The 26,757-nt window shown below is 41.9% G+C and overlaps 1 protein-coding gene across 1 annotated transcript in view; it reads left to right on the forward strand.

Annotated features, from left to right (window-relative positions):
* Positions 1–12,407: 12,407 nt before the first annotated feature.
* Positions 12,408–26,757, forward strand: part of MYO1E (myosin IE) — a 220,890-nt gene continuing 206,540 nt past the window's right edge. The window contains exon 1 of the mRNA XM_019968752.2: positions 12,408–12,956. Coding sequence (XP_019824311.1) covers positions 12,954–12,956 — 3 coding nt within the window. The 5' untranslated portion in view covers positions 12,408–12,953. The remainder of the gene's footprint in view (positions 12,957–26,757) is intronic.

Below are 26,757 nucleotides of genomic sequence, written 5' to 3' on the forward strand. Positions count from 1 at the left end.
CAGTTGAACTATTTCAAATCCTGAAAGATGATGCTGTGAAAGTGCAGCGCTCAATATGCCAGCCAATTTGGAAAACTCAGCAGTGGCCACAGGACTGGAAAAGGTCAGTTTTCATTCCAATCCCAAAGAAAGGCAATGCCAAAGAATGCTCAAACTACCACACAATTGCACTCATCTCACATGCTAGGAAAGCAATGCTCAAAATTCTCCAAGCCAGGCTTCAGCAATACGTGAACCGTGAACCTCCTGATGTTCAAGCTGGTTTTAGAAAAAGCAGAGGAACCAGAGATCAAATTGCCAACATCTGCTGGATCATTGAAAAAGAAAGAGAGTTCCAGAAAAACGTCTATTTCTGCTTTATTGACTATGCCAAAGCCTTTGCCTGTGTGGATCACAATAAACTGTGGAAAATTCTGAAAGAGATGGGAATACCAGACCACCTGACCTGCTTCTTGAGAAACCTATATGCACGTCAGGAAGCAACAGTTAGAACTGGACATGGAACAACAGACTGGTTCCAAATAGGAAAAGGAGTATGTCAAGGCTGTATATTGTCACCCTGCTTATTTAATTTATATGCAGAGTACATTAAGAGAAACACTGGACTGGAAGAAGCACAAGCTGGAATCAAGATTGCCAGGAGAAATATCAATAACCTCAGATAAAACTAAAAAGCCTCTTGATGAAAGTGAAAGTGGAGAGCGAAAAAGCCGGCTTAAAGCTCAACATTCAGAAAATGAAGATCATGGCATCCGGTCCCCTCACTTCATGGGAAATAGATGGGGAAACAGTGGAAACAGTGTCAGACTTTATTTTGGGGGGCTCCAAAATCACTGTAGATGGTGACTGCAGCCATGAAATTAAAAGATGCTTACTCCTTGGAAGGAAAGTTATGTCCAACCTAGATAGCATATTCAAAAGCAGAGACAGTACTTTGCCAACAAAGGTCTGTCTAGTCAAGGCTATGGTTTTTCCTGTGGTCATGTATGGATGTGAGAGTTGGACTGTGAAGAAGGCTGAGCGCCGAAGAATTGATGCTTTTGAACTGTGGTGTTGGAGAAGACTCTTGAGAGTCCCTTGGACTGCAAGGAGATCCAATCAGTCCATTCTGAAGGAGATCAGCCCTGGGATTTCTTTGGAAGGAATGATGCTAAAGCTGAAACTCCAATACCTCATGCAAAGAGTTGACTCATTGGAAAAGACTCTGATGCTGGGAGGATTGGGGGCAGGAGGAGAAGGGGACGACAGAGGATGAGATGGCTGGATGGCATCACTGACTCGATGGACATGAGTCTGAGTGATCTCCAGGAGTTGGTGATGGACAGGGAGGCCTGGCATGCTGCGATTCATGGGGTTGCGAAGAGTCGGACACGACTGAGCGACTGAACTGAACTGATAGGGCAACTGGCTTCCCAGGTAGTGCTAGTGGTAAAGAAACCGCCTGCCAATGCAAGAGACATAAGAGAGCCAGATTTGATCCCTGGGTCAGGAAGATCCCCTGGAGAAGCACATGGCAACCCACTCCAGTATTCTTGCCTAGAGAATCCCATTGACAGAGGAGCCTTGGTGGGCTACAGTCCATGGTGTTGGAAGAGTCAAATAAGACTGAAGTGATTTAGCAAGCATGCATATAGAAATTAATCAAGAAAAAAAATTATTTCTACTTTATAAATTATTTCTAAGTATCCTCTTCCCTGGCATCACTTTCATACCCACTTCCAGCTTTTAAACTGAAAAGAAATTAAGAAAAAAATCTCTTATTGATATGTTTAAATAATAGTTATTAGAACTGGGATACTATTTTCGGGCAAATTTATAGAGTTAGAATTTATAATAGCTGCATGGTATTTTAATGTGCTATAATACCCTGTGGACTGTAGCCTGCCAAGGTTTTCTGTCCATGCGGATTCTCCAGGAGTGGGTTGCCATGCCCTCTTTCAGAGGATCTTCCCCAACCAGGGATTAAACTCACGTCTCTTACCTCTCTTACATTGGCAAGGGGATTCTGTACCAGTAGCGCCACCTGGGAAGCTCATAATATATCAGTACTTTTCTCATATATCTGGGAAGCTCATATTTCAATACTTTTCAATCCACTGAGGTCCTTTAGGTAACAAAGGTGCACATTTATATCCATCCTATACCATTGGAAGCAAAATTGTATTTACTATCTTAAATTATAGAAACTTACAACTGTCACATTCTTAGTCAAATATATAATTCATTTGCTATCAATGCCTTATTAAAAAAAATCCTTAGATGGAAAGCTATCATCAGTTTTTATCATGTCTGGCTTTATTTTGGGATTTCCAAAGATTTAATATAGTAAAAGGGAAAGTCCATTTCCTAGTGCCCTTGATCTGTGTACATTCCCTTTTGTACAGATAAGGACACCGTACATTAATGTAGCTGACCCATGTTTCCTATATGGCACCAGGCGATAAGCCAAGTAACAAAGGAACATGTTGATGGATCTCACCTGAATGCTTCATGCTAGCTCGGCTCACAGATGGGTTCCCTCTGTACCAACATCTTTCTCAGCCTTGTAGCCTTTATTCAACTGTGTTGCTACTAAGTTGCATTTAGCTTTGTTGCTTTATCAAAATGTGTGAAATATGAGGAAAATACAAATGCAAGCGGCAGTCAGCGGAAGTGCAGTTCTCATAAACAATCGAGATACAGAAGGACATCAGGTGGTGAATCTTTAGCCTCAATAATGAGGACTCATACTGAGAACTCCCTATGCCTTAGTCACTATTCTAATCACTTCACATGACTTAACTCATTGATTCTCACAATATGTGAGATACAAATGATGGAGGCATTATTATTCCCTCTGTGTTTTTTGCTTTTTTGGCCATATGGCATGTAGGATCTTATTTTCCCGACCAGGAATGGAACCTGGGGCCCCCGCAGTGGAAGTGCAAAGAGTCTTAACCACTGGACCACCAGGGAAGTCCCGCATTCCCTCTGTTTTTACAGATAGGAAAATCTATCCACTATCCGTAGGGAAGTAAACAGCCTGACCCAAATTGGAAAGCTGCCTTCCAGACTTTTGATAGTCAGCTCCACTCAGCTGGGATGTGCTGTGCTTAGTCGCTCAGTTGTGTACAACTATTTATGACCCCATGGACCATAGCCCACCATGGAGATTCTCCAGGCAAGATATACTGGAGTGGGTTGCCATGCCCTCCTCCAGGGGATCTTCCCAACACAGGGATTAAACCCAGGTCTCCCGCATTGCAACGGATTCTTTATCAGCTGAGCCACCGGGGAAGCCCAGGAATACTGGCGTGGGTAGCCTATTCCTTCTCCATGGGATCGTCCAGGAATTGAACCAGGGTCTCCTGCATTGCAGGTGGATTCTTTACCAGCTGAGCTACCAGGGAAGCTGGGATGGAGAAGCTTAAATTTAAAGAACATCCACTAAATTTTGGGATTACAGCTGTAAGAGACAAGACACAGTTAGGAATTTGAGACTATATTATAGCTCTCTGGAAATGGAACTCTTTCCTTGAAAAACACAAATTTGTTTTAGAATTTGATACATCTAACATGGGTGTGTACTTTCTGGAGCATGTTGTATACTGAAGTAGGAATCCCTTGTGGTGGTATGTATGTTTTTGACGCAAGTAGAAAGATGTTAATCCCCTGGGGACAGAGTATTTGTCTAACAGTTCTCCACCACCTACAATGCTCAGCAAATGTTTGTTGTGGTGGTGAGTGAACAGGGTAGTGGTTTGGAAACCATGCCACCAACATGCGGAACACCAACATCAAGAAGCACTCTATTGGGACTTCCCTGGTGATCCAGCACCTAGGACTCCATGCTTCCACAGCAAGGGGCCAGGGTTCAATCCCTGGTCAGGGAACTAAATCTTGCACAAAGATCCTGAGTGTCCCAACTAAGACTTGGCCCAGTCAAATAAATAAGTAAATATTTAAATTTTAAAAAAGGACAAATTTTTTTTTTTTTTAAAGAACTATTCTACTGAAGTAAATCCCCCTGTTGATAATGGGGGAAGCAATGCATGTGTGGGGCAGGTGTATGGAAAATTTCTGTACTTTCCCCTCAATTTTTCTGTGACCCTAAAGCTGCTCTAAAAGATAGTCTATTTTTAAATTTTTTTAAGACAGTCTGTTTTTAAAAAATTAAATCCCAAGTGTTTGTAACAATATCTTGAAAAATATGTCATCTTAAACACACACACATCTATGTGTATATACAAATAATTATAAGCATACATAAACACAACTTATAAGTGCATAATAAAAGCAAAACATATGTCACATATTAAATATGTAATACACTTATTTATAGGCCTATGACAATAAAGTTGAAATAATGGTTGTTGTAAAACCTATGCTTTTTTTTTTTTTGCCGGTTTCCTGAAGCTTGTGGAATCTTAGTTCCCTGACCAGGGATTGAACTCAAGCCCGTGGCAGTAAAAGAACTGAGTCCTAAACACTGGACTTTCAGGAAATTCCCTCTATGCGTTTTTTTGTTGTTGAAGAGGTGAGTGAAACTTCCCTCCTGGCTTCACTGAGAAAACTGTGTATGAATTAAAGGAGAAGGCAGTTGTGAGTGGCAAACAGCTGCATGCCCCAGAGCTGGGATATCCTCTCCTTAGAGACTGTCCCCATTCACCATCTCTTCTTGTTAATATTTGTTTATTTATCTCTGCTGGGTCTCAGTTGTAGCACACGAAATCTTTTTAGTTGCAGCATGTGGGATCTAGTTCCCTAACCAGGGATTGAACCCAGGCCCCCTACATTGGGAACGCAGAGTCTTAACCACTGAACCACCATGGAAACCCTCACCATCTCTTTTTAATAGGGCATAGCTCCAGGACACCACCCTTGTGACAGCACTTGCTTGGAATGTGATTGTACAGATACCTGGTGCAAGCAGGGCTTCGATAGGCTTCCCAGTGACCTATGGACAGGGTGGCATGGTTTGAAGGGTTGAGCTGGTTGAGTTAGATTCTTTCTCTCCCTCCCTTTCTTTCCCTGGAACTTGAATCCAGAGACCAAGAGGGAAATTTCCAGTCAGTTGTGGGCAGTACAGCTGAAAGATGGTTTGGGGGCCTGAGCCAGGATCATGACAAACTAGAGACACTTTGCAAGCTGAAATTATGGAAGGAGGAGCAACCATGAGTAAGTGGGAGAAGCTAGAAGATACAGCGAAGAACATCCATCCTTGCTGAGAAGCCAGGAAAGGACAGAGAGCATATACAGCCCTACTGTCCTTGGTGTTTTCTCCTGGACTCTGGGGCATATATACCTTTTCTTATTTGGCTGCACCACAGTGTATGTAGGACCCCAGTTCCCTGAAAAGGGATTGAACCCGCACCTCCTGCCTTGGAAGCCTGGCATCTTAGCCATTGGACTGCCAAGGACGTCTGGAGCATACACACATTTAAAATATTTTTCTCACAAAACAACCTGTGTCCTTTTTTTTTTTTTTTTCCCTCCTTGTTACTAGAGGAGACTAGATTGAAATAGCAGATAGCAGGAGAAAAAAGTCTCTGACATGGAGGGTATAAAATAAAAACTAAAAGACAGGATAACTATACAAGTACAGCAGTCCAGGGACATAAAGTATAGTGGTAAACACTGGCTCCATTCAATAGTCCCCCAAGGACCTCAGCTCAGTACAACCCTGTGTGATAATCGATATTTATAGTGATGACCTTGAGTCTTCAAGCACAGGCTGCTTCACATTCAGCATATTTTCAGAAGGCAATAAAGCATGTAGAAAAATTTTCCTTCAAGTTAAAAAAAGTTTTGGTGCTTAAACAAGGCAACGTTCATGCAGTTATGTGTCATTTTTTAGTTTGTTAAAGGCATATACTTATTTACATATGCCTTGCCTTTTCCAGCAAAGATTAAAGATGACGTAAAAGAAAACACAAATTTCAATAAGATAGCATAAGTTGACAGTAAGGGGGAAGAAGAAAGAAAACCATGCTGTGGTCACATTGTTGATCCAGGAGATTCAGTTATCAGCAAAGCTCCCTTCTGTGGATCACCTCACTCCTTGATAGATCATGGGACATCTTAACTAGTATTACTCATCATTCAATCATTTTAAATCTGGAGTGAGGTCAGGACTTATCTTCTGAATGTAAAAATCAACTTGAAACTGGGAAAAAGAAAGAGAGGAAAATATTGGCTTGTATCAGAGAAACTATAATCATAAATTTATATAAATGTGCATTTAGTAAGCTGTCAATTTAAATGTATGTACAAGTAATTACTGTTCCTTTATTTTGGTAAAATAATTGTTATATTATAGTAAAAATTATACTAATCTGAAGTAGCATCATATTATATTATCCCACTGTTGAAATTCTCTCCTAGATCCTTTCACAAATCAATATTAACATATCAGAAGAACAAAGAATGTTCGAGTTAAACTCTCTATACAAAGGTAGTTCATATTCCCATAAAAAAGCAAGAATATTTTTAGAAAACAAACTTATGGTTACCAAAGGGGAGGAGGGGGGAAGGATGAATTAGGAGTTTGGGATGAACATATACACACACTGCTGCTGCTGCTGCTGCTAAGTCGATTCAGTCATCTCCAACTCTGTGCGATACCATAGACAGCAGCCCACCAGGCTCTGCCGTCCCTGGGATTCTCCAGGCAAGAACACTGGAGTGGGTTGCCATTTCCTTCTCCAATGCATGAAAGTGAAAAGTAAAAGTGAAGTTACTCAGTCATGCCCGACTCTTAGCGACCCCATGGACTGCAGCCTGGTAAGGCTCCTCTGTCCATGGGATTTTCCAGGCAAGAGTACTGGAGTGGGGTGCCATTCCCTTCTCCATACACACACTGCTATACATAAAATAAACAACAAGGACCTACTGTATAGCATAGGGAACTATATTAAACATCTTATAATGCCTATAATAGAAAAGAATCTGAAAAAGAATAGATAGATATATATGTATAACTGATTGACTTTGCTCTATACCTGAAACTAACACAATATTGTAAATCAACCATATGCCAATTAAAAAAAATAAGAACAAATAAATAAATAACCAGCAAGAATTTTTCTAGGATCCTGGTTTGGACAGGCTCCTAATGTGATGCTAGTGGTAAACAACCTGCCTGCCAATGCTGGAGACGTAAGAGACACACATTTGATCCCTGCGGAAGTGCATGGCAACTCACTCCAGTATTCTTGCCTGGAGAATCCCATGGACAGAGGAGCCTGGTGGGCTACAGTCCATAAGGTTGCAAAGAGCTGGACTCGACTGAATTGACTTAGTACTAACATTTTAATGTGTGCTTCCATTCATACTGGACCTACTTAAGGGGAAATTTTTTCTGATGTTCATTCCTGTTACAGAGTTGCTGCTTAGAAAGTAAAAGTTTCAGAATTAAACAAATATATATAGAGATTTGATGCATGGCAGCTGAGTGATGATCTCTTGGGAAAGTTACTTCAAATTTTTACCTTACCTTCTTAACTGCAAATGAAGTTAACAAGGTTGTATGGAAGATAAAATAAGATACTGTACAGTAAGTACTTAGCTCAGTATCTGATACCACCTGAACCTAATAAATGATGCCTGTTATGGTAGACACACTGATAATCCAGGAGATCTCGCATTGATGTGACACAAGCCTCTCTTTCATTAGTGTTTTATTAAAGAATTCTGCCCTCATTTTCCGGAGAAGGCAATGGCACCCCACTCCAGTACTCTTGCCTGGAAAATCCCATGGACAGAGGAGCCTGGTGGGCTACAGTCCATGGGATCGCGAAGAGTCAGACATGACTGAGCGAGTTCATTTTGACTTTTCACTCTGATGCATTGGAGAAGGAAATGGCAACCCACTTCAGTGTTCTTGCCTGGAGAATCCCAGGGACAGAAGAGCCTGGTAGGCTGCCGTCTCTGGGGTCGAAGAGTCACACACGACTGAAGTGACTTTGCAGCAGCAGCAGCCCTCATTTTCCCATTAACACATTTTTTCTGTGTTGTGAATGCATTCTGATGTTCTTTTATGAAACTCATTTCATTGCCCTATATTATCTTCTTCCTAATTATTTTCTAAAATACATGAGCAGTGCTTTTTCTTTCACTAATGGATTTGTCTGGGGATCTGCACTTTGTATTCATCTCAATTTTTTCCTTTTGTTCCTTTTCATTTCACCCCAGATAAAATGCAAATAATCATGCCAACTTCTGTGTAAAGTCTTATCTGACTAGCTCCATCATGTGTCTAGAATGAGTTTTACAATTTTGAAAGTTTTCACTTCATTGCTACTATGATCTCAAATAAGAATAAATATCTGGTAAGATATTACTGAGTTCTCTTTTAAAAAAAAGGCATAAATGAAGAAAATTGGAAAACCTTTCATTTTAAAAAGTGAGGATTTTTTGGGAGGTGAAATTTGGCCAAAAATCTATGGTGACCACGAAAAGTCTGACATTTCATTTTAGACTGAACATCAATCTATTTTATAGTTAAGGGAATTGAAGCTCAGAGAAATTAAGATCTTACAGACAGTTGAGTGGAAAAGCCAGACTACAAATTCAACCTAGTTTGGTTTATCATTCAAACTAGGCCTTTTGGACTGAGAGGGCAATGGCACCCCACTCCAGTACTCTTGCCTGGAGAATCCCATAGATGGAGGAGCCTGGTGGGCGGCAGTCCATGGGGTCACTGAGAGTCGGATAGGACTGAACAACTTCACTTTCACTTTTCACTTTCATGCATTGGAGGAGGCAATGGCAACCCACTCCATGTTCTTGCCTGGAGAATCCCAGGGACGGGGGAGCCTGGTGGGCTGCCATCTATGGGGTCGCAGAGTCGGACATGACTGAATTGACTTAGCAGCAGCAGCAGCAGGCCTTTTGGGAATGCAAGAGGGGTGCACTTAATCATTTCATTGAGATAAAGGCATTAACCAGGGCTCCCCCAGGTAGAGGACTTCCCAGGTGGCTCAGTGGTAAAGAATTTGCCTGCTAGTGAAGAAGAAATGAGTTTGATCCCTGGGTCAAGAAGATCCCCTGGAGAAGGAAGTAGCAAGTCACTCCAGTATTCTTAGGAGAAGGCAATGGCAACCCACTCCAGTGTTCTTGCCTGGAGAATCCCAGGGATGGGGGAGCCTGGTGGGCTGCCATCTATGGGGTTGCACAGAGTTGGACACAACTGAAGCGACTTAGCAGCAGCCAGTATTCTTGCCTGGGAAATCCCATGGACAGAGGAGCCTGGTGGGCTACAGTCCTTGGGGTTGCAAAGAGTCAGACACAACTCAGAGACTAAACAGCTCCCAGGTAAACCAGGATGTCATCCCAGCCAAAACTGACAAAGAATCTTCCCAAGATGAGGATGGAGCAGCCAAGGGCTTAAAGGGATTCTTCATGAAATTATAGGCTCTTCCACATCATTACACTCTGTATTCCATGCTCAGACTGTGAATTAGTGGATTCTGCTTTGCTAACCCAAGTGAACTTTTGTGCTTTTAGTAACAGTCTCAGTTCTAATCCCTATACCTTAAGAAAAACACAATGATAGAGACAAAGATCCAGAGAGGGATAACTAATATGGTCAGGAGCTGTGGATCCTAATGGTTGGCAGTCATGGCATCTTTGAGGATTTGATGAAAGCTATTAATTCTCCTTGAAGAAAAAGGCACACATAGTCAGCCCCTTGGAGGACTTGGCATGCATTCAGACGGCCAAGGACTGTCTGATCTCACTCAGGGATCGAGGTCTGAATCCAGAACCTAGAATGCACGATGTAGATGAAGGGAAAAGGGAACCAAAATTTGTTGACCATCTTTGTGCACATTTCATTCCAGACTTACATCAATTTATTTTATAGTTAAGGGAATGGAAGCTCAGAGAAATTAAGATCTTACAGACAGTTGAGTGGAAAAGCCAGACTACAGATTCAAGTTTATGTGCATGAAATCTCATATTCTAAGTACTGCCTAGACATAAGCATTAATCTATATATTTATATTTAAATCTGGACAGAATTATATTACATAATCATGAAAAATGAACACAAGCAGATGTCTTCATCGAAGTTGTACCTACTAGAGCTGGGAATTCTTCTTGACACTGGAAAGAGACTATTAGGGCAAATAAAAGTAAGCACCTAAAAAAAAAATCTCAGGGATTTTTCTGGCAGTCCAGTGGTTAAGACTTCGCCTTTCAATGCAGGGGGTGCGGGTTCGATCCCTGGTTAGAGAGCTAAGATACTACATGACTTCCAGTCAAAACATAATAAGAAGCAATATTGTAACAAATTCAATAAGAACTTTAAAAATGGTCTACATAAAAAAACACTTATATGCTAATACAACTGAAAAACAGTTTCAAGGTAGTTTTAGATAAATCCAAGACTGATAAGTTGGTGATGGATTCCTAATAAGCTCAAATTTCCCTTTTGGTAACCTCTGTTCACTAATGTTTCTTTTTTTTGCCACTCCACTTTGGGATCTTAGTTCCCGGACTAGGGATTGAACCTGGGCCTGCAATGAAAGCAGTGAGTCTTACCCACTGGACTGCCAGGGAATTCTCTATTCATTAGTTTTTTTTTTTTTTTTTTTTTTTAAGGCTTTTAGAATGACTTTATTTAAATATTATATGCAAACAATACATAAAGAGTAATACATGGATTGGTTGTATGAAAAGAAGGACTATTCATAGAAAATGAAAAATAAAATTTAACAAATATTCAAGTTGAAGTGAAATAGTTCATGTTTGGAATAAAGGCTTTAGTGTTCTTTTTCTCTTTGAATTACTATACCTTGTTTATTAGATTTTAAGATACTTGCTCATATTTTGAAGCTGACATGCCCCTGAGACATGGATTTACCTAAGAATAATGAATCATATCTGAATATACTTAGCCAATGATCATGCCTGTACGGACCTAGTACATAATGAGTGCTTAACAGATGCCTCATGGGTTTCCTGTCCAGTCTGTGCTACAGAATGCTTCCAGATCAATTATCTAACCTATAGCTTCAAATATGGTAGTTCCTTGTACAAAACTACTTTTACTTATTATATTTGTATCTTTCCTGTAATTATTTATTGTTTTAAAATTTATCTTTTGTCTCCCTCCTTCTAAAATTGTAAGCTTGATGACGTCAGAGACCACTATATTCATAGTGGCCATGATTAGGTCATTCAATTACATCTATTTGCCTTCCTGTGTAGATGAGGACAAGAATTTGGTCAACATGATCTTTCAATTTTTAAGACAGAGATATAATTCACATACTATAAGGTTCACCCTTTTAAAATGCACAATTCAGTGGTTTGTATTGTAGTATATTCACAAAGTTGTGCAACCATCACCACCATCTCCAGAATATTTTCACCAATAAGGAAACACACAACTACTAGCAATTATTCCCACACACAACTGAGAGACTTTCACTTCACTTCACCTCTCTCCCCAGTCCCTGGAAATCAATGTTATCAATTTCTGCCTCTATGGATTTTCTAATTTCATATAAATGGAATCATATAATATGGCGTCTTTTTTCCTGGATTCTTTCACTTAATATTATCAAGGTTCATGTTGTAGCACGTTGTTAGCACTTCCTTTTTAATAGCTGAATAATATTCTATTCTGTGGATATACTACATTTTGTTTACCCATTCCAGACAAGAGGATTTTTAACATCCCTTCCTACTGGAGGATCCTTTATTCAAGTGAAGGGTTACCACCAAAGTTCATAAAGGAAATCACAATTAATCATTATGCTTGGTAGTTTTTCTGTGCCCAGAAGTTTTCAAATCTTACCTACCACAGATCCAGAGAGGACTATCTTGTTATGACCCAGCATGTTTACTTTCTGAACCCTGAAAACAACATCAGCTTCTCTAATTTATTTCAGGATTCTGCTTTTTCCCCACCCCAATCGTCTCCTCGCTGCCCACCTGATTTCTTGATTGTAAGGCAAACTCTCATCAGCAGATCTGTGCTGCCTGAGATTGGGTGGGCGTTCTTCCCACGCCTCTCCCCTGTCCTTGGGCTTAGTGCGCGTGCAATTTCTTCCCCATCAAAAACGCCCCTTCCTCTCTTCCCCCTTAAAAAGCCTTCCTTTGTTTTCCAAGGAAATTCAGGTGAAAGAAAGGGTGGGGGAAACGATATTTTTGACTTTCCTCACAATCCAGACGTTGGAAAGAAAAAGGATTTCCTTTGGGCTGCTGCCATGACTCTGATCTTTTATGCTGATAAAATATTTCCTTCTTCTTAAACAAAAAAAAAGCTATGGGAAAAAAAAAATACACTTCAGCTACACTTACTCTAACTTTAGCGTTAAAAAAAAAAGTTTTCCAGTTTACTTCTCTTTCACAGAGTGGTTTTCTTCTTACCAGTTCAGGGATTGCAAGAGGGAGCGAGCCAGGTCAGCAGCGCTTTTTGGAGGCTGGCGTGGAGGAGGACTACAGGATCCAGAGGTCTTTGGAAACTCCAACAGCTCCAAGCTTGTTGGCTACTACGGTTTCCCTGAGGAGTGACGCTGTGAAAACAAACCCTGATTGGTCAGGCCAGAGCTGAATTCTCCATTTATGGACAGATTGCCCTGCCCGAGCCGAGGCTCAGCCAGAGGAGTACGGAGTAAGTGGCCGAAGAAAGAGGAGCAAGGCAGGGCAGCTCGTGGGACGCGCGGAGAGCATTGCACTCACCTAGGCGGGGCGGCGAGCGCCGGGTTTGGGTGGACCCTGGTCCTCCGCAGTATGCGTCCCGCCTGCTAAGCAGCCTCCTGCTCGCCTTCACCTACCGCCGCCGATCCCGCCTGGATGGAGTCCCTCCAGGGTTCCCATTGGTTCTTGTGAGTGCTTGGGTTGTCGAGAGCCTGTTTTTGGCGAAGGGAACCAACTTTTGAAGTTCGCCCAGGAGACTGCGTTCCAGCCCCAGCTCCCCGGCAGCCGGACACGGCAGAGGCGCGACCGCGGCGCGAGTCACCATGGTGAGTTGGCCGCGCGGCGTCCCGGGACGCCGGACCCGGGGATGGGGCGGGAAGCCCGGGCGCGGGGCACCCACCTTGGGCGCGCTGCCGAGGCCGGGAGTGGAGAAGGTGGACGCCGGAGTCGGCACGTCGCGAGTCCTGATTTCCTGCCGCTTTTCCTCCACCCGGGCTGGGGGAGAGGGAGTGGGGGGCCAAGGAAAACTTTCTTTCAAGTCGCTTTCGGCGTCGCCAAACTTTTCGAGGCTGGTTGGCTATGGCTGCCAGCTGTCGGAAGCTGGGGAGATCCGCGTTCAGGGGCACGGCCCCCAGGGAGGGGAGGGCATCCCTTTTTCCGGGCTGGGAAGGTAGGAGCGGCCGCCCGCGGCACCGGCGCCACGGACCCCGCTCCTCCCCGGCCGCCCGGCAGCGCCGCAGTTGTCCCCCTGGCATCCGCGCGCCGGCGGGGGCGACGCGGCCGCACAAAGGCAGCGGGGCGCCAGGTAGGGCGAGCACCTGGCGGTGGGCAGGCGGCTGCGGGCGAGGGTGCCTCGGGGCAGCTGAGAGCCGCGCCGGCCTGAGCTCTCCTGCGCGCCGGCCCGGAGGGTCTTTGCACCAAAAAGGCCGAGTAAACACGACCCTCCCCTTTCTCCAAGTGCGAGGTGGCTGGCACTTTTCGGGTGTACAGCAGACGGTTCGCAGGGGAGGAAGTCGAGTTTTTTGTTCTTTTTCCTTCGGTACTTGGGAAATTGATGGAAGTGGCTGGCTCTTTTTCTGACTCGTTTCTGACTTTTCCTCTACCCCCTAACCTCCCGCTTCGACTACCCCGCCCCCCATAACCTTAGCCACATCCCTTGGGCTTTGGCGTGGTGTGTACTTTTCTTTCCAAAGCACAAAAGCAAGGGCTCTATTTTGAAGAGATTGGCCGTCCATCAGCGGAGGGGAGGGGGGAAGTTCTACCCCAAGGCTTCATAGTTTCCACACTTGCTTCTTTTCAACTAATCCGACTTAGGACTCCGCTGATCCTCTTCTGGTTTTTTTTTTTTTTTTTAAGTGACTGTGAAAGTGGCGCTAAGTAAAAATGATAACCCGTGCAGCACTAATTTAAAAATCTCTATCCTGCAGGAGCTGGGGAAAATTAGCAAAGGCACATAGAAACTTACAACTAAAAGGAGCACTTGATCCAGTGCTGTATTTATTCAAAAGAATGATTAAAAACAAACGCACAAAAATCTTTAAAGGGGCACCCTTGACCAAAACTTTTTTTTTTTTCGCTTAGTCCAAAGTTATGTCACCCTTGCTTCTACCTAAGAGGATACTTTATCTGTAAATAAAATTTCCCTTTCAGTTTCAGGGTTTAAGAAGTCAGCCCACCCCACATTATTTTTGGAACCTTTATAGAGAACCATTTACTTAAACTGTGTGTTAGGGTGGAGATACCTAAATTGGGCCACAGCCTAATTGGCTACTTAAATTTAAGGAGTATGAATCTTAGTACTTTAGAATTGCTATAATTATTTTCCATGGTTAAATATTTCCAAAAAAAAAAGAAAAGAGAAATCAATGTGTTTTATGTCAAGAGCTTAAAGAATCTTACTGAATTTAAATAGTTGAGTGGTACCTTGAGAAAATTAACTTTACCTTAGTTGACTCATTTTTCATGCTGTAGAGGCTAAAAAGTACTGTGTGTGTGTGTGCTTAGTCACTCAACCATGTCCCACTCTTTGTGACCCCATGGACCGTAGCCCACTCCCCGGGCTCCTATGTCCGTGGAATTCTCCAGGCAGGAATACTGGAGTGAGCAACCAACCATTCCCTTCTTGAGGGGATCTTCCGGACCCAGGGATCGAACCCAGGTTTTCTGGATTGCAGGTGGATTCTTTACTGTCTGAGTCACCTGTTGTAGGATGCATTTTCTAGGGACCTTGGAAACTCGTCGCTCAATTCAGTCCATTGCTGTTGAAATAGGTGGATGTTGAAGTGGATGCAGAAGAAACATGTTCTAAGGAAGAATTGTTTCCAGAGTGTGTAGGGTGTCAGTTGAAAAGGATGGGGTGTGACTTACCTATTGATGCGTTCCCTGCCAACAGCGCAGATGGCAGTACTGTAGGGCGCCGGGAGACTATCAGTGCATCAGATATGGTTGCTGAGGCCACGATACCCTGACGGAAAAGCTCACACAGCTGGCTGCCCTGAAATAGGAGCTGTGCCATCAGTCACTCCATCTACTGGATCTAGAAATTATGGCAAAAATGAAATGAATCATTTCTTCACTGGCTTGCAAAATTAAGTCTGTGCACTAGATTTGTGAAGTTGCCTTAGAACAGAGCATAGGCAGCTTCAATAGTGAGAAACTTTAGTTATTATGTTTACTATTTATGTAAGACCCCCTTCCAGCTAAATGAGGCATTGATTTGTGTTTCACATCTGTCTGCCCAGCTGCATCCCTCAGCTGCTTAAAACAGGAAGAGAAGACATTGCCTCCAGTGGGTGTGGCTCAGTGTTAGGGAGAGTATAATTGACCAGGAGCTTGGCACCTGTACTGTGGATTTTCTCCCTCTCTCCCTCTCTCTCAGATATCTTAGGAAATCTGGTGGCACATTAGGAAGGCTCTCCACCTGTACCCAAGACCCTCCCAAGGCTCACTCAGTTGTAAGTCATAGGGAGAGTGCCATTTTCTGATTCATGAACAAAGTATACAGCTTATTTACCTCATATCTTCCTCCTGAAACCTCACTTTGGGACACTTTTCTCCATCTTTGGAGAACCAAGAACAGTACCAGGCAATAGCAAATTTGTTTCTTTTTTTCTTAGGTGACTTGAATAGGGAAAAAGAAGAAAAACACCAAAAAAATCTCTGCATGTCTCTAATTTTGTACACATTGGTTAAGAGGGCACAACAGTCTCCTTTGACTTTAATCAAAATACCCATCTAAGATTTCCTTTGTAGAATCTGGCTTTATCATCAGCCACAAAGGAAGTTCTGCTTTTGTGGCCATGACGAGTTTGGACTGTCTAATGAACCTGACCCACGTGTGTGCCTCTGCTGTGTACTTCAGAGCTAGAAGCTATGATTCGTAAGGCTTTTGTGACTTAGATATACTGACATATTTAAGTGCATCTGAATTGGCCATCACTCTGAATATGTTCAGGATACGGTCCCTTCTCTTTGCTTGTGTATTACTTGTGAATAAATTGCAGACATTATATAAAAATACATAGGAATACACTTATGAACCTTGAAATCTGATGAAGCTGACTACAAGTTAGGTAAGTTATTTTGAGTGAAGCCATGGCATGTTTGACATTTAGAAAGCCTGGAATCCATTCTAAACATATTTTCTGGGAAGGTAACCTAGTCCATTCCCACTGATTAGTTTATCAGATTTCTTGTAGCCTCCCAGCCAAAGAAATACAACACACACAAAAAAACAAAAACAGAAAGGAATGGAATGAAGCCCAGAAAAGTGGTTTTTTGTTTTTTTTTTTTTTTGGCTGCACCATGCATCATGTAGGATCTTAGTTCCCTGGCCAGGGATTGAACCAGCATCCCATGCAGTGGAAGTGTGGAGTCTTAACCACTGGATCACCAGGAAAGTCCCCAGAAAAGTTTTGATGGAGGTAGAGGGTTAGGGCAAGAGTGGATGCAGGACATTGTCTACAGGCTTCTGTGGGTGGGCCTGCCTAGTAGGAAATACTTGGCTGCCCAGTGGGGCCGTGGATGGAGGGGATGGAGAAGTGGAGGAAGCAGGCTGTTGCAGAAGCTGAAAGCCACTTCCTCCTCGGTTTTGCTGGGGATTTCAGCTTTGTCAGTGGACGCAAACTCAAATGTCTGCAGAGGCCAGGATACGGTTTTTGATGGGGTGAGACTGGCCTCTGGAGAGTGAATATAGAACGTATGCCCATTGGAAGAGATATCATTACTTGATCCTAGGCTGTGGTTACAATTGACCACATCACCAAATTGTCTGCTTTTTCAAGAGAAGCTGAAAATCCAGACTTTTATGCCTGACCTGCCAGTTTTTAAAAGTGTGCTGATGGTCTCTGAGAGGCCAAACAGTTCAGCTGTTTGTATCCACTCTGTTGTAAATCTCAAAGCGGTGTTCTTACAAACCGCCATGCTTCCTTTCATTCACTTACCAGTGGGAATGTCTAAACTTTAGCCACATTCCCAATAAAGGCATTAGATTTTTTCTGACACATCCGCACCTTCCCACTCCATTTCCCTTAAGAAAAGGAGTTTCCTGGTATTTTCAGCCCGTGGACTCTCTAAGCTATCAGGCAGGGGCAATCTGCCTTCAGCTGCTACCATTTGGAGCTAGCTAAAAACACCTGTGTAGAGCTATGAGTGGTGAAGCTGTAAGTTGTCTTAACACTTCAAATCCCTTCTCCAATGGAAAGGCACTACCATCTCCATATTGTGTGATGGACCTCCCTTATCACTTCTTTCCCTGTTGCATCTCATGAATTCAAGGTCTGTTTCAGGGATTCTCCTTGAGTGTGTGTGTGCATGCTCAGTCCTGTTTGACTCTGCGACCTTATGGATTGTAGCCCGCCAGGCTCCTCTGTCCATGGGATTCTCCACTGGAGTGGGTTGCCAGTTCCTCCTTCACGGAATCTTCCTGACCCAGGGATGGAACCCACGTCTCCTGATTTAGCAGGTGGACTGTTTACCACTGAGCCACCTGGGAAGCCCGGGTTTCTCCTTGAGGCTAGATAATGAGCATTTTCGTAAATATAACTTGGAATACAACCTTTTGCCCTTGACTTAATTTCACAAGCTCATGTGAGATGAAATTAAAGAGTACCTCGAATTTCCTGATGAGGACAGGACCAATTCTCATTACTTGATAAGAACTTGAGAAAGCTCTTTTCATCAGCTTCAAAAAGCAGAAATATTTTGAAACCTCTATACAAATGCAGAGCTTCATTGTGAACTTTATTAGGGATCATATAGAAATTATGTACAGTTGTAATTTTCCAAGTTCGACTCATCTTTTTTTTTAACAAAGATGCAGCAACTTGTGTTTTCATGAGTATGTGATTAAAATGAGTTTCTCCATGGTCAGATTTTAATATTTTACTTTTTTTTAACATGCTGGGACTTAATATTTACAGAACAAATAGAGGGGTAAAGGTTAAATGCCAAAGGTATTAAAAATAAACAGCTTGGCCTTGTAAGCACATTCTGTAATAATGTTAAGCAAATTTTGTGTTTTTAATTTCAACTTCAGAATTTGTTTTGGCAGAGAGGAAAGGTTTTGGGCATCTTAGTGAAGTATTTTTGTACGTATCTTTATGACAACCTTACTTCAGAGAAGTAGAACTATGAGCGGGTTCTACTTATACAGATTGTGCCTAAAAATAGGGACATGGGCTTAGACACTATGCATCTGGGTAAAGTCAATCTTCCTTTCTGAGTTGCCACCGTGGGAACATTGCTTAAGGCATTTCCAAATGGTCATTTAAGAAAAATTTTTTACTTTCTTTAAGACCTAAAATATTAGTGTCCAGCCTGATCACCCACCTTGGTCCCTCTTAGCTGTTGCCAGAAATTACATTCTGCCTCAAAGTGCAAATAAACTGATCCTGGAGATGTGCAGTATCAGGTAACATAGGCTCTGGGGCCCTGAAAGGAGGTGGTTCTTCCTCCTTAGTACTGTAAGAACAGTAAGAACTGTTCCGAAGGAGGCCACACTGTCTTGGGTATTTTGAGTTCTGATGTGTTTGTTAAAAATTCATCCCTGTGACTTTATAATCATACAATGCATTGTCGAAAGTAAATTTTCTACTATTTCTACAATTTTACATTGTAGAAAGCCCAGAAGAGAGTGGTAAGAGTTTATCCTAAACTCTTTTGCTTGGCTTCACAGAAAGATCTAGAGGGGTTCAGTTCAGTTCAGTCACTCAGTCGTGTCCGACTCTTTGCGACCCCATGAATCGCAGCACGCCAGGCCTCCCTGTCCATCACCAACTCCCGGAGTTCCCTGAGACTCATGTCCATCGAGTCAGTGATGCCATCCAGCCATCTCATCCTCTGTCATTCCCTTCTCCTCTTGCCCCCAATCCCTCCCAGCATCAGAATCTTTTCCAATGAGTCAACTCTTCGCATGAGGTGGCCAGAATACTGGAGTTTCAGCTTTAGCATCATTCTTTCCAAAGAAATCCCAAGGCTGATCTCCTTCAGAATGGACTGGTTGCATCTCCTTGCAGTCCAAGGGACTCTCAAGAGTCTTCTCCAACACCACAGTTCAAAAGCATCAATTCTTCGGCGCTCAGCCTTCTTCACAGTCCAACTCTCACATCCATACATGACCACAGGAAAAACCATAGCCTTGACTAGACGGATCTTTGTTGGCAAAGGAATGTCTCTGCTTTTGAATATGCTATCTAGGTTGGTCATAACTTTCCTTCCAAGGAGTAAGCGTCTTTTAATTTCATGGCTGCAGTCACCATCTGCAGTGATTTTGGAGCCCAGAAAAATAAAGTCTGACACTGTTTCCACTGTTTCCCCATCTATTTCCCATGAAGTGAGGGGACCGGATGCCATGATCTTCGTTTTCTGAATGTTGAGCTTGAAGCCAACTTTTTCACTCTCCTCTTTCACTTTCATCAAGAGGCTTTTGAGTTCCTCTTCACTTTCTGCCATAAGGGTGGTGTCATCTGCATATCCAAGGTGATCAATATTTCTCCCGGCAATCTTGATTCCAGCTTGTGCTTCTTCCAGCCCAGCGTTTCTCATGATGTACTCTGCATAGAAGTTAAATAAGCAGGGTGACAATATACAGCCTTGACGAACTTTTTCCTATTTGGAACCAGTCTGTTGTTCCATGTCCAGTTCTGACTGTTGCTTCCTGACCTGCATACAAATTTCTCAAGAGGCAGATCAGGTGGTCTGGTATTCCCATCTCTTTCAGAATTTTCCACAGTTTATTGTGATCCACACAGTCAAAGTCTTTGGCATAGTCAATAAAGCAGAAATAGATGTTTTTCTGGAACTCTCTTGCTTTTTTGATGATCCAGCGGATTTTGGCAATTTGATCTCTGGTTCCTCTGCCTTTTCTGAAACCAACTTGAACATCAGGAAGTTCACGGTTCACATACTGCTGAAGCCTGGCTTGGAGAATTTTGAGCATTACTTTACTAGCATGTGAGATGAGTGCAATTGTGCGGTAGTTTGAGCATTCTTTGGCATTGCCTTTCTCTGGGATTGGAATGAAAACTGACCTTTTCCAGTCCTGTGGCCACTGCTGAGTTTTTCAAATTGGCTGGCATATTGAGTGCCGCACTTTCACAGCATCATCTTTCAGGATTTGAAATAGCTCAACTGGAATTCCATCACCTCCACTAGCTTTGTTCATAGTGATGCTTTCTAAGGCCCACTTGACTTCACATTCCAGGATGTCTGGCTCTAGGTCAGTGATCACACCATCGTGATTATCTGGGTCGTGAAGATCTTTTTTGTACAGTTCTTCTGTGTATTCTTGCCACCTCTTCTTAATATCTTCTGCTTCTGTTAGGTCCATACCATTTCTGTCCTTTATCGAGCCCATCTTTGCATGAAATGTTCCCTTGGTATCTCTGATTTTCTTGAAGAGATCTCTAGTCTTTCCCATTCTGTTGTTTTCCTCTATTTCTTTGCATTGATCGCTGAGGAAGGCTTTCTTATCTCTTCTTGCTATTCTTTGGAACCCTGCATTCAGATGCTTATATCTTTCCTTTTCTCCTTTGCTTTTCGCTTCTCTTCTTTTCACAGCTATTTGTAAGGCCTCCCCAGACAGCCATTTTGCTTTTTTGCATTTCTTTTCCATGGGGATGGTCTTGATCCCTGTCTCCTGTACAGTGTCATGAACCTCATTCCATAGTTCATCAGGCACTCTATCAGATCTAGGCCCTTAAATCTATTTCTCACTTTCACTGTATAATCATAAAATCTCAGAAGTTTTGGCTAATCTGGTGCCAGAATCCAGGTTTTCAGATCCCTGCCTAATAATTTCTCCACCAAACCACTGTGGTGGATTAGAGTCTAGGCATGACTAGGTAATTTTCTTTCTGGAGCTCTTCAAAAAAGCCGGCTTGGAGATAGAAGATTGTTCTTTATTTTTGATTCATTACTGTATCAACTTTAAGAGATTATTAAAAAATTAATTTAGAGGAATTCTCTGTAATGTCAGTACCCTAAAGATAATGATTTTCATGTCTTTGGGTTTCTTTCCAAACTATCCAAAGGCACATCATTTTTATGTAGTTCTAATTGTGGGGCAAATACACAATTTGTGTTCTGTATTTTCCCATTTATTTTATACTATAAATTCTTTTCCTTGGTAAGCATATTGGTCATATTTTGGTGGTGGCTTGAGAATCCCACATTGCCTGATTATCCAACTTGAGTCCTGACTCCAGAGACCTGCCTTCCAGATACACTGCTGATTGTTCCTCCCTGCCCTCATTAGAACTGCCCTGGTCAGTGCTGGGCAGCTCAGCCTCCTGAGTGCTGTAAACCTAACCTGCTTTATGGTTCTCTTTGGTTTTAAAGTCTGAAGCCAGGATGGGCTGGTGCTCTTGACCCGAGGTGGGTACCATTTGTGTTCCCTTGAGATTGTGATGCTGGCACTTAAATGTGCGACAGCAGTGGGTGCTCAGGCCTCTGACTCCTGCTTGGCAGCTATGAGTTCCTCTGTCAGAGGACCCAAGTGGTTGGAGACAAGGAGCTTTGAACCCCAAAGTAGAGAAGACTAGTATTTGCATAGGAGGTTAGCATACATGCTTGATAGGTAGGAATCCTTATCAAATACATTGGTAACCCTAGGAAATCAAAGATGAGTTAAGCTCTGACTCTGCTTCTGAGATACTCATAGACCAGTGGATAACAAAGGGTGCTCTTTTTATTTTCTTTTTTAAAAATATTATTTATTTGGCTGTGCTGGGTCTTATTTGGGGCATGCGGGATCTAGTTCCCTGACCAAGGATTGAACCCTGGCCCACTGCATTGGGACCTCGAGGTCTTAGCCACTGGACCACCAGAGAAGTCGCACAAAAGACTTTCCTGTAGGTGATTTCATCTCATTCTTACACCAATGATGGTTTTTTTTTGCCATTTGACAGTAAGAAAACCAAACTGTGGTGAGGGAAAGGGAATTGTTTAGGACCATTCCACTTACATGTAATGAACCAGGTCTGCTAACTTTATGGTTTTTCAAAAGCAATTGAATATATTGTCTCTGAATTTGAAATTTCTGGGTCCAGATATCTGTATAACACTTCATTATTTTATGTACTCCCGTGGAAAAACAAGGTTGATTTAAAATCCATTTTAAAATCTGAGCTGCTTAATGTCCTTGTTTGTGGATGTTTGCATGTCACCATGTTTGAGGACTAGATGATACCACACTGGGATCAAGCATAACAGTAAAAGAAAGTCATGTTGGAAAGCTGTCTGATCAGAATTAAAAAGTAGAAAATAAGGGAAATAAGCAACTATATTCCTAACTGAAAAAAAATTGTTTTTAAAAGAAAATAATGGAAACAAGATAACCACAAGACATTTAGCCCTGGAATCCTTACGTACATGACAAACAAAAAAATAGGATAGCATATTATTCGTTTTAGTAATTTAATTGGTGTGACCGATAGTTGATGGTGACAGTGATTTAGCACAGTATTACTTGGCAATAGAATGATTTAGACAGTATTGTCTGAATCTAAAATTTTCAACAACAAAAAAATTAGGGTTGTTTTTAGTGTCTCAATTAGATATGGACCTTTGCTACATGAAATTTTGCATTTGAATGAAGAAGTATCTATTAAACTACTTTGAGTATGATAAAGATAGCACCTCCAAGACTTGGGAGTGCTCTGATGTAGAAATAAGTCTGCCAAATTATGGCAGTTCTCCTTTCTCCCATCAGATTGTCAGAGATTCTTAACATGTGGGGTGTCCTGAGGCCCTCTGAATCTATGTTGGAAACTATTGACGTGTTTCCTGACAGTGTTTATACTAACAAGAGCAACAACAATAAAAACCCAACCAAACAAAAAGGAGCAATCTAAATGTCCATTAGTAGAGAAATGCACACATGTTGTGACTTATTTATAATAAGGAATCAATATGGATAGATATCACAAAGGTAGTAAGTAGTGAAGAAGCAAATTGTAGAAAGATAACCTGTAAAGTCATTTAAGAAAAATTTCAGAACACAAAACAAGGCTGTCTATATTTGGGGATATATATTCATATATGTATATATTTATGTGTATATTCTTTTAAAAATATAAATTGGACTAGAAAGATATCAAATTCAAGCTGCAGAAGAGGGGAAGGAGGAAAGAGAACTGAGGTGAGTAGACTAACATTATTAGAAATGTTTTATTTGCTTTATTAAAATATAAAGCAAATGTAGAAAATAGTATTAATTCTGGACTGTATGTGCATAAATACTTTTTTTATTCCTCATAGTGTTAAACATCTTTTTACAATTAAGAAGAAGAAAACCTACATAAATAGAATTCATTTAATTTTAGGAGGTTCATACACCTCCAAAGCCCATACAGTATCATTCCCAGAGTCTTAGCAAACTTTGTCTTGAGGTGAGTATTAGGGGGTAGGCAATTTGGGGTCTGCGTCAGGTTGTTTTAATGACAACTGACATACAGTCAAATCAGTAGTAAGTCCCACTGAGTTATGTAAAGTTCATTAGGAATTTTGTCCCAGGATGTTCAGCTTTTCTTAAGCGTCTCTTTTTCACCTTTTCAACTTAGTGTGTCTGCTAAGTTTTAATATAATTAACCACCCCAAACTGGGTAGTAGTAAAGGTTTATTATTTTTCATGATTTTGTGCATCAACTGGGGAATTCTGGGCTAGATCGGCTTATCAGCTCCCTGTGGTCAGTTGGTGGCTTGACAGGGGATGGAGCAGCTGGGAGGGCCTCACTCAAATGTCAGGTAATTAGCCCGGATTCAGCTGGGGCCATGGAGATGTCTTGGCTACCTGTCTCTTTCACAATGGGCTAGTCCTGGCTTGTTGACATAGCAGTGGTCATAAGGTTTCCCAGAAACAGCAAGAGAGAAAGTGAGTCACAGTGCACAAGCATTTTTTAACCTGTGCCTGCATCATGGTTGATACTATCTCATTGGCCAAAGCAAGTCACATGGCTACCCTCAGGGTTAGTGTGGCTGAGGACTGCCCCGGGGCTCAGATACTGTTCCTGCCTTCCACTTTTTCTTTTAACTTGTCTCAGGTGAATACACTGAGGCAGGAATAGATTCAGTGCAAATCCAGTTTTCCCTGCTGATCTGCTGAACTCTTGTGTATGACAGAAGCCCCCATTGCTCCTGATACATCCACTGCTATTTTCCCAGAGTTGTGGTTGTTGTTTAGTCATTAAGTTGTGTCTGACTCTTTGCGACCCTGTGGGCTGTAGCCCACCAGGCTCCTCTGGCCATGGGATTTCCTAGGCAGGAATACTGGAGTGGGTTGCCATTTCCTTCTCCAGAGGATCTTCCTGACCCAGGGATCAAACCCTCATCTCTTGCATTGGCAGACAGAGTCTTTACTGCTGAGCCACCAGGGAAGCCCTGTTTTCCCAAAGTACAAGGAATCCAAACTTGTATTATGGAGCCTCAGTATGATTCTTTTACAGTTTATTTTTGGCAGTGCTGAGTCTTCATTGCTGTGTGGGCTTTCTCCAGCTGTGGCGAGCAGGGGCCACTCTAGTTTTGGTGCGTGGTTTCTCATTGCGGTGGCTTCTCTTATATTGTGGAACACAGGCTATGCTAGGCATGTGGGTGTCAGTAATTGCAGCACGTGGGCTCCGTAGTTGCAGCTCCCAGGCTCTAGCGTGTGAGCTCAGTAGTTGTGTCTTACAGGCTTTAATTGCCCATGAGGCATGTGGGATCTTCCCAGACCAGGAATAGAACCTGTGTCCCCTGCCTTGGCAGGTGGATTCTTAGCCACTGTACCACTGGGGAAGCCCGTCAATATGATTTTTAAATTGATATTTCTTTTTTGAAAAAAAAAAGCAAAAGCAGAAACTAACAACAAGATGAAAAATAAAAAAAAAATTTTTCTGTTAAAGGGAGCTTTGTGAAAAATAAACATTTCACGATTAAGGCCAGACTTGGAGAGCAGTGCATCATGCCAAACCAGACTGGACTGGATGGCCTGTTGGAAATAGGAAATAATAGTGGACCGATACTGTTTGGAACAGGTGGGGACAATGCTGTTCACTGCCTAATTCTGCCTTTTTGGCCAGCCCTTCGTTGTCCATGTGGAGAAAGACATTCTTCACACACAAAAATACTTTTTTTGTCTTGGATGAAAGTCATGTCTTCTGGATTATATGATGGTTCCCAGAATAGCCCATATTGGTGTCACTTCCTTATTCTGTGTGCCACAGACTGTGCTATCTGGATGCCTCAACAACCTGTGAATTGAGTAGGATTAACTTAACTTTGTGCTGCACAGATTTCAACAACAAAAAAATCCATTAACCTGTGACACTTTCACTTTGATTTTTCTCTTTTTCAATGGAAAAATTTTAACTACACAAATGAGGAGAAAATTCATTGCCTAACTTACTTTCTCTACTTTGTTAATGTGATGTATCACGTTGATTGCTTTGCAGATGTTGAACCATCCTTGCATCCCTAGAATAAATCCCACTTGATCATGGTGTATCAACTTTTTATATATTATTATTATTTCTTTTTTTTCTTCATCTTTTTTTTTTTTTTCTCACAGCTTGCAAGATTTTAGTTTCCCAGGGATTGAACCCAGGTCCTAACAGTGAAAGTGCCAAGTCCTAACCACTGGACTGCCAGGGAATTCTCTTTTCCTATATTACTGAATTCAGTTTTTTAGTATTTTGTTGAGGATATATTAGCATAATGCTGGCCTTATCAAATGAGTTTGGAAGTGTTCCTTCCTCTTCTATTTTTGAGAAGAATTTGAGAAGGATTGGTATTCATTCTTCCTTAAATATTTGGTAAAATTCACCAGTAAAGCCATCTGGTTTTGGAAATTCTTTTGTTAGGTTTGGGATTACTGATTTAATCTCATTAGTAATTGATCTGTTCAGATTTTCTATTTCTTCGTGATCCAGTCTTGGTAGGTTGTATGTTTATAGGTTTCTTCTAGGTGTCTTGATTTTTTTGACATAATTATTCCAATCTTCTTAACTATCTGTATCACACTGGCATTTAAATAAAGGAAAACTCAGCTCTCAGCTCTTGGTACTATCTTCTCTTCGGGTTGGAAGAAGAGGTGTATTTCATAACCAAAGTAAGTAGCTTTCTTTTCACTCTTTTGGGCTTTGTTTTACAGAATAATGTAGACATCTCCAGTCACTGGGTGGACTCCTTAAAATTTGGCCTCATTGTGTCCACAAGAATATCTGGCGCTGGTATCTCAGCATTCATAGTTTTGGTGTGCAGGGCATGGGTGGCCTCCCACTCTACAATCCTAGCTCTACTCAGAAACTACCTAAATTTAGATAGGATTTTCAGGGTCAATTCATGCTTATCTGTCACTTCATTTCTTCTGATCTGTACCTGTATCATGGTGCTGGCTATGCAAATAATTATTTCTTTCAATAATTAGATACCTTTAAACATAGAATATCAAGATGAGAGTTGTCCCAGAAGGAGTTGAAGGAGAAGGGAGGAGGGGTTAGGAAACTGTACACTGAAGTTTGTGTCTGTATTGATGTGTGCACTTCTTTTCCTGGAAGAAGAATTCTTAAGTCCCTAAAGTGGTCCATGGCCCACCCAAATGACTCTCTAAGGTCCAGAGAGTTTAAGTAGCCTGACCAAGTTCACTTGGCAAGT

This window comes from Bos indicus, chromosome 10, assembly GCF_029378745.1.
Source record: "Bos indicus isolate NIAB-ARS_2022 breed Sahiwal x Tharparkar chromosome 10, NIAB-ARS_B.indTharparkar_mat_pri_1.0, whole genome shotgun sequence".
Taxonomy (NCBI): domain Eukaryota; kingdom Metazoa; phylum Chordata; class Mammalia; order Artiodactyla; family Bovidae; genus Bos; species Bos indicus.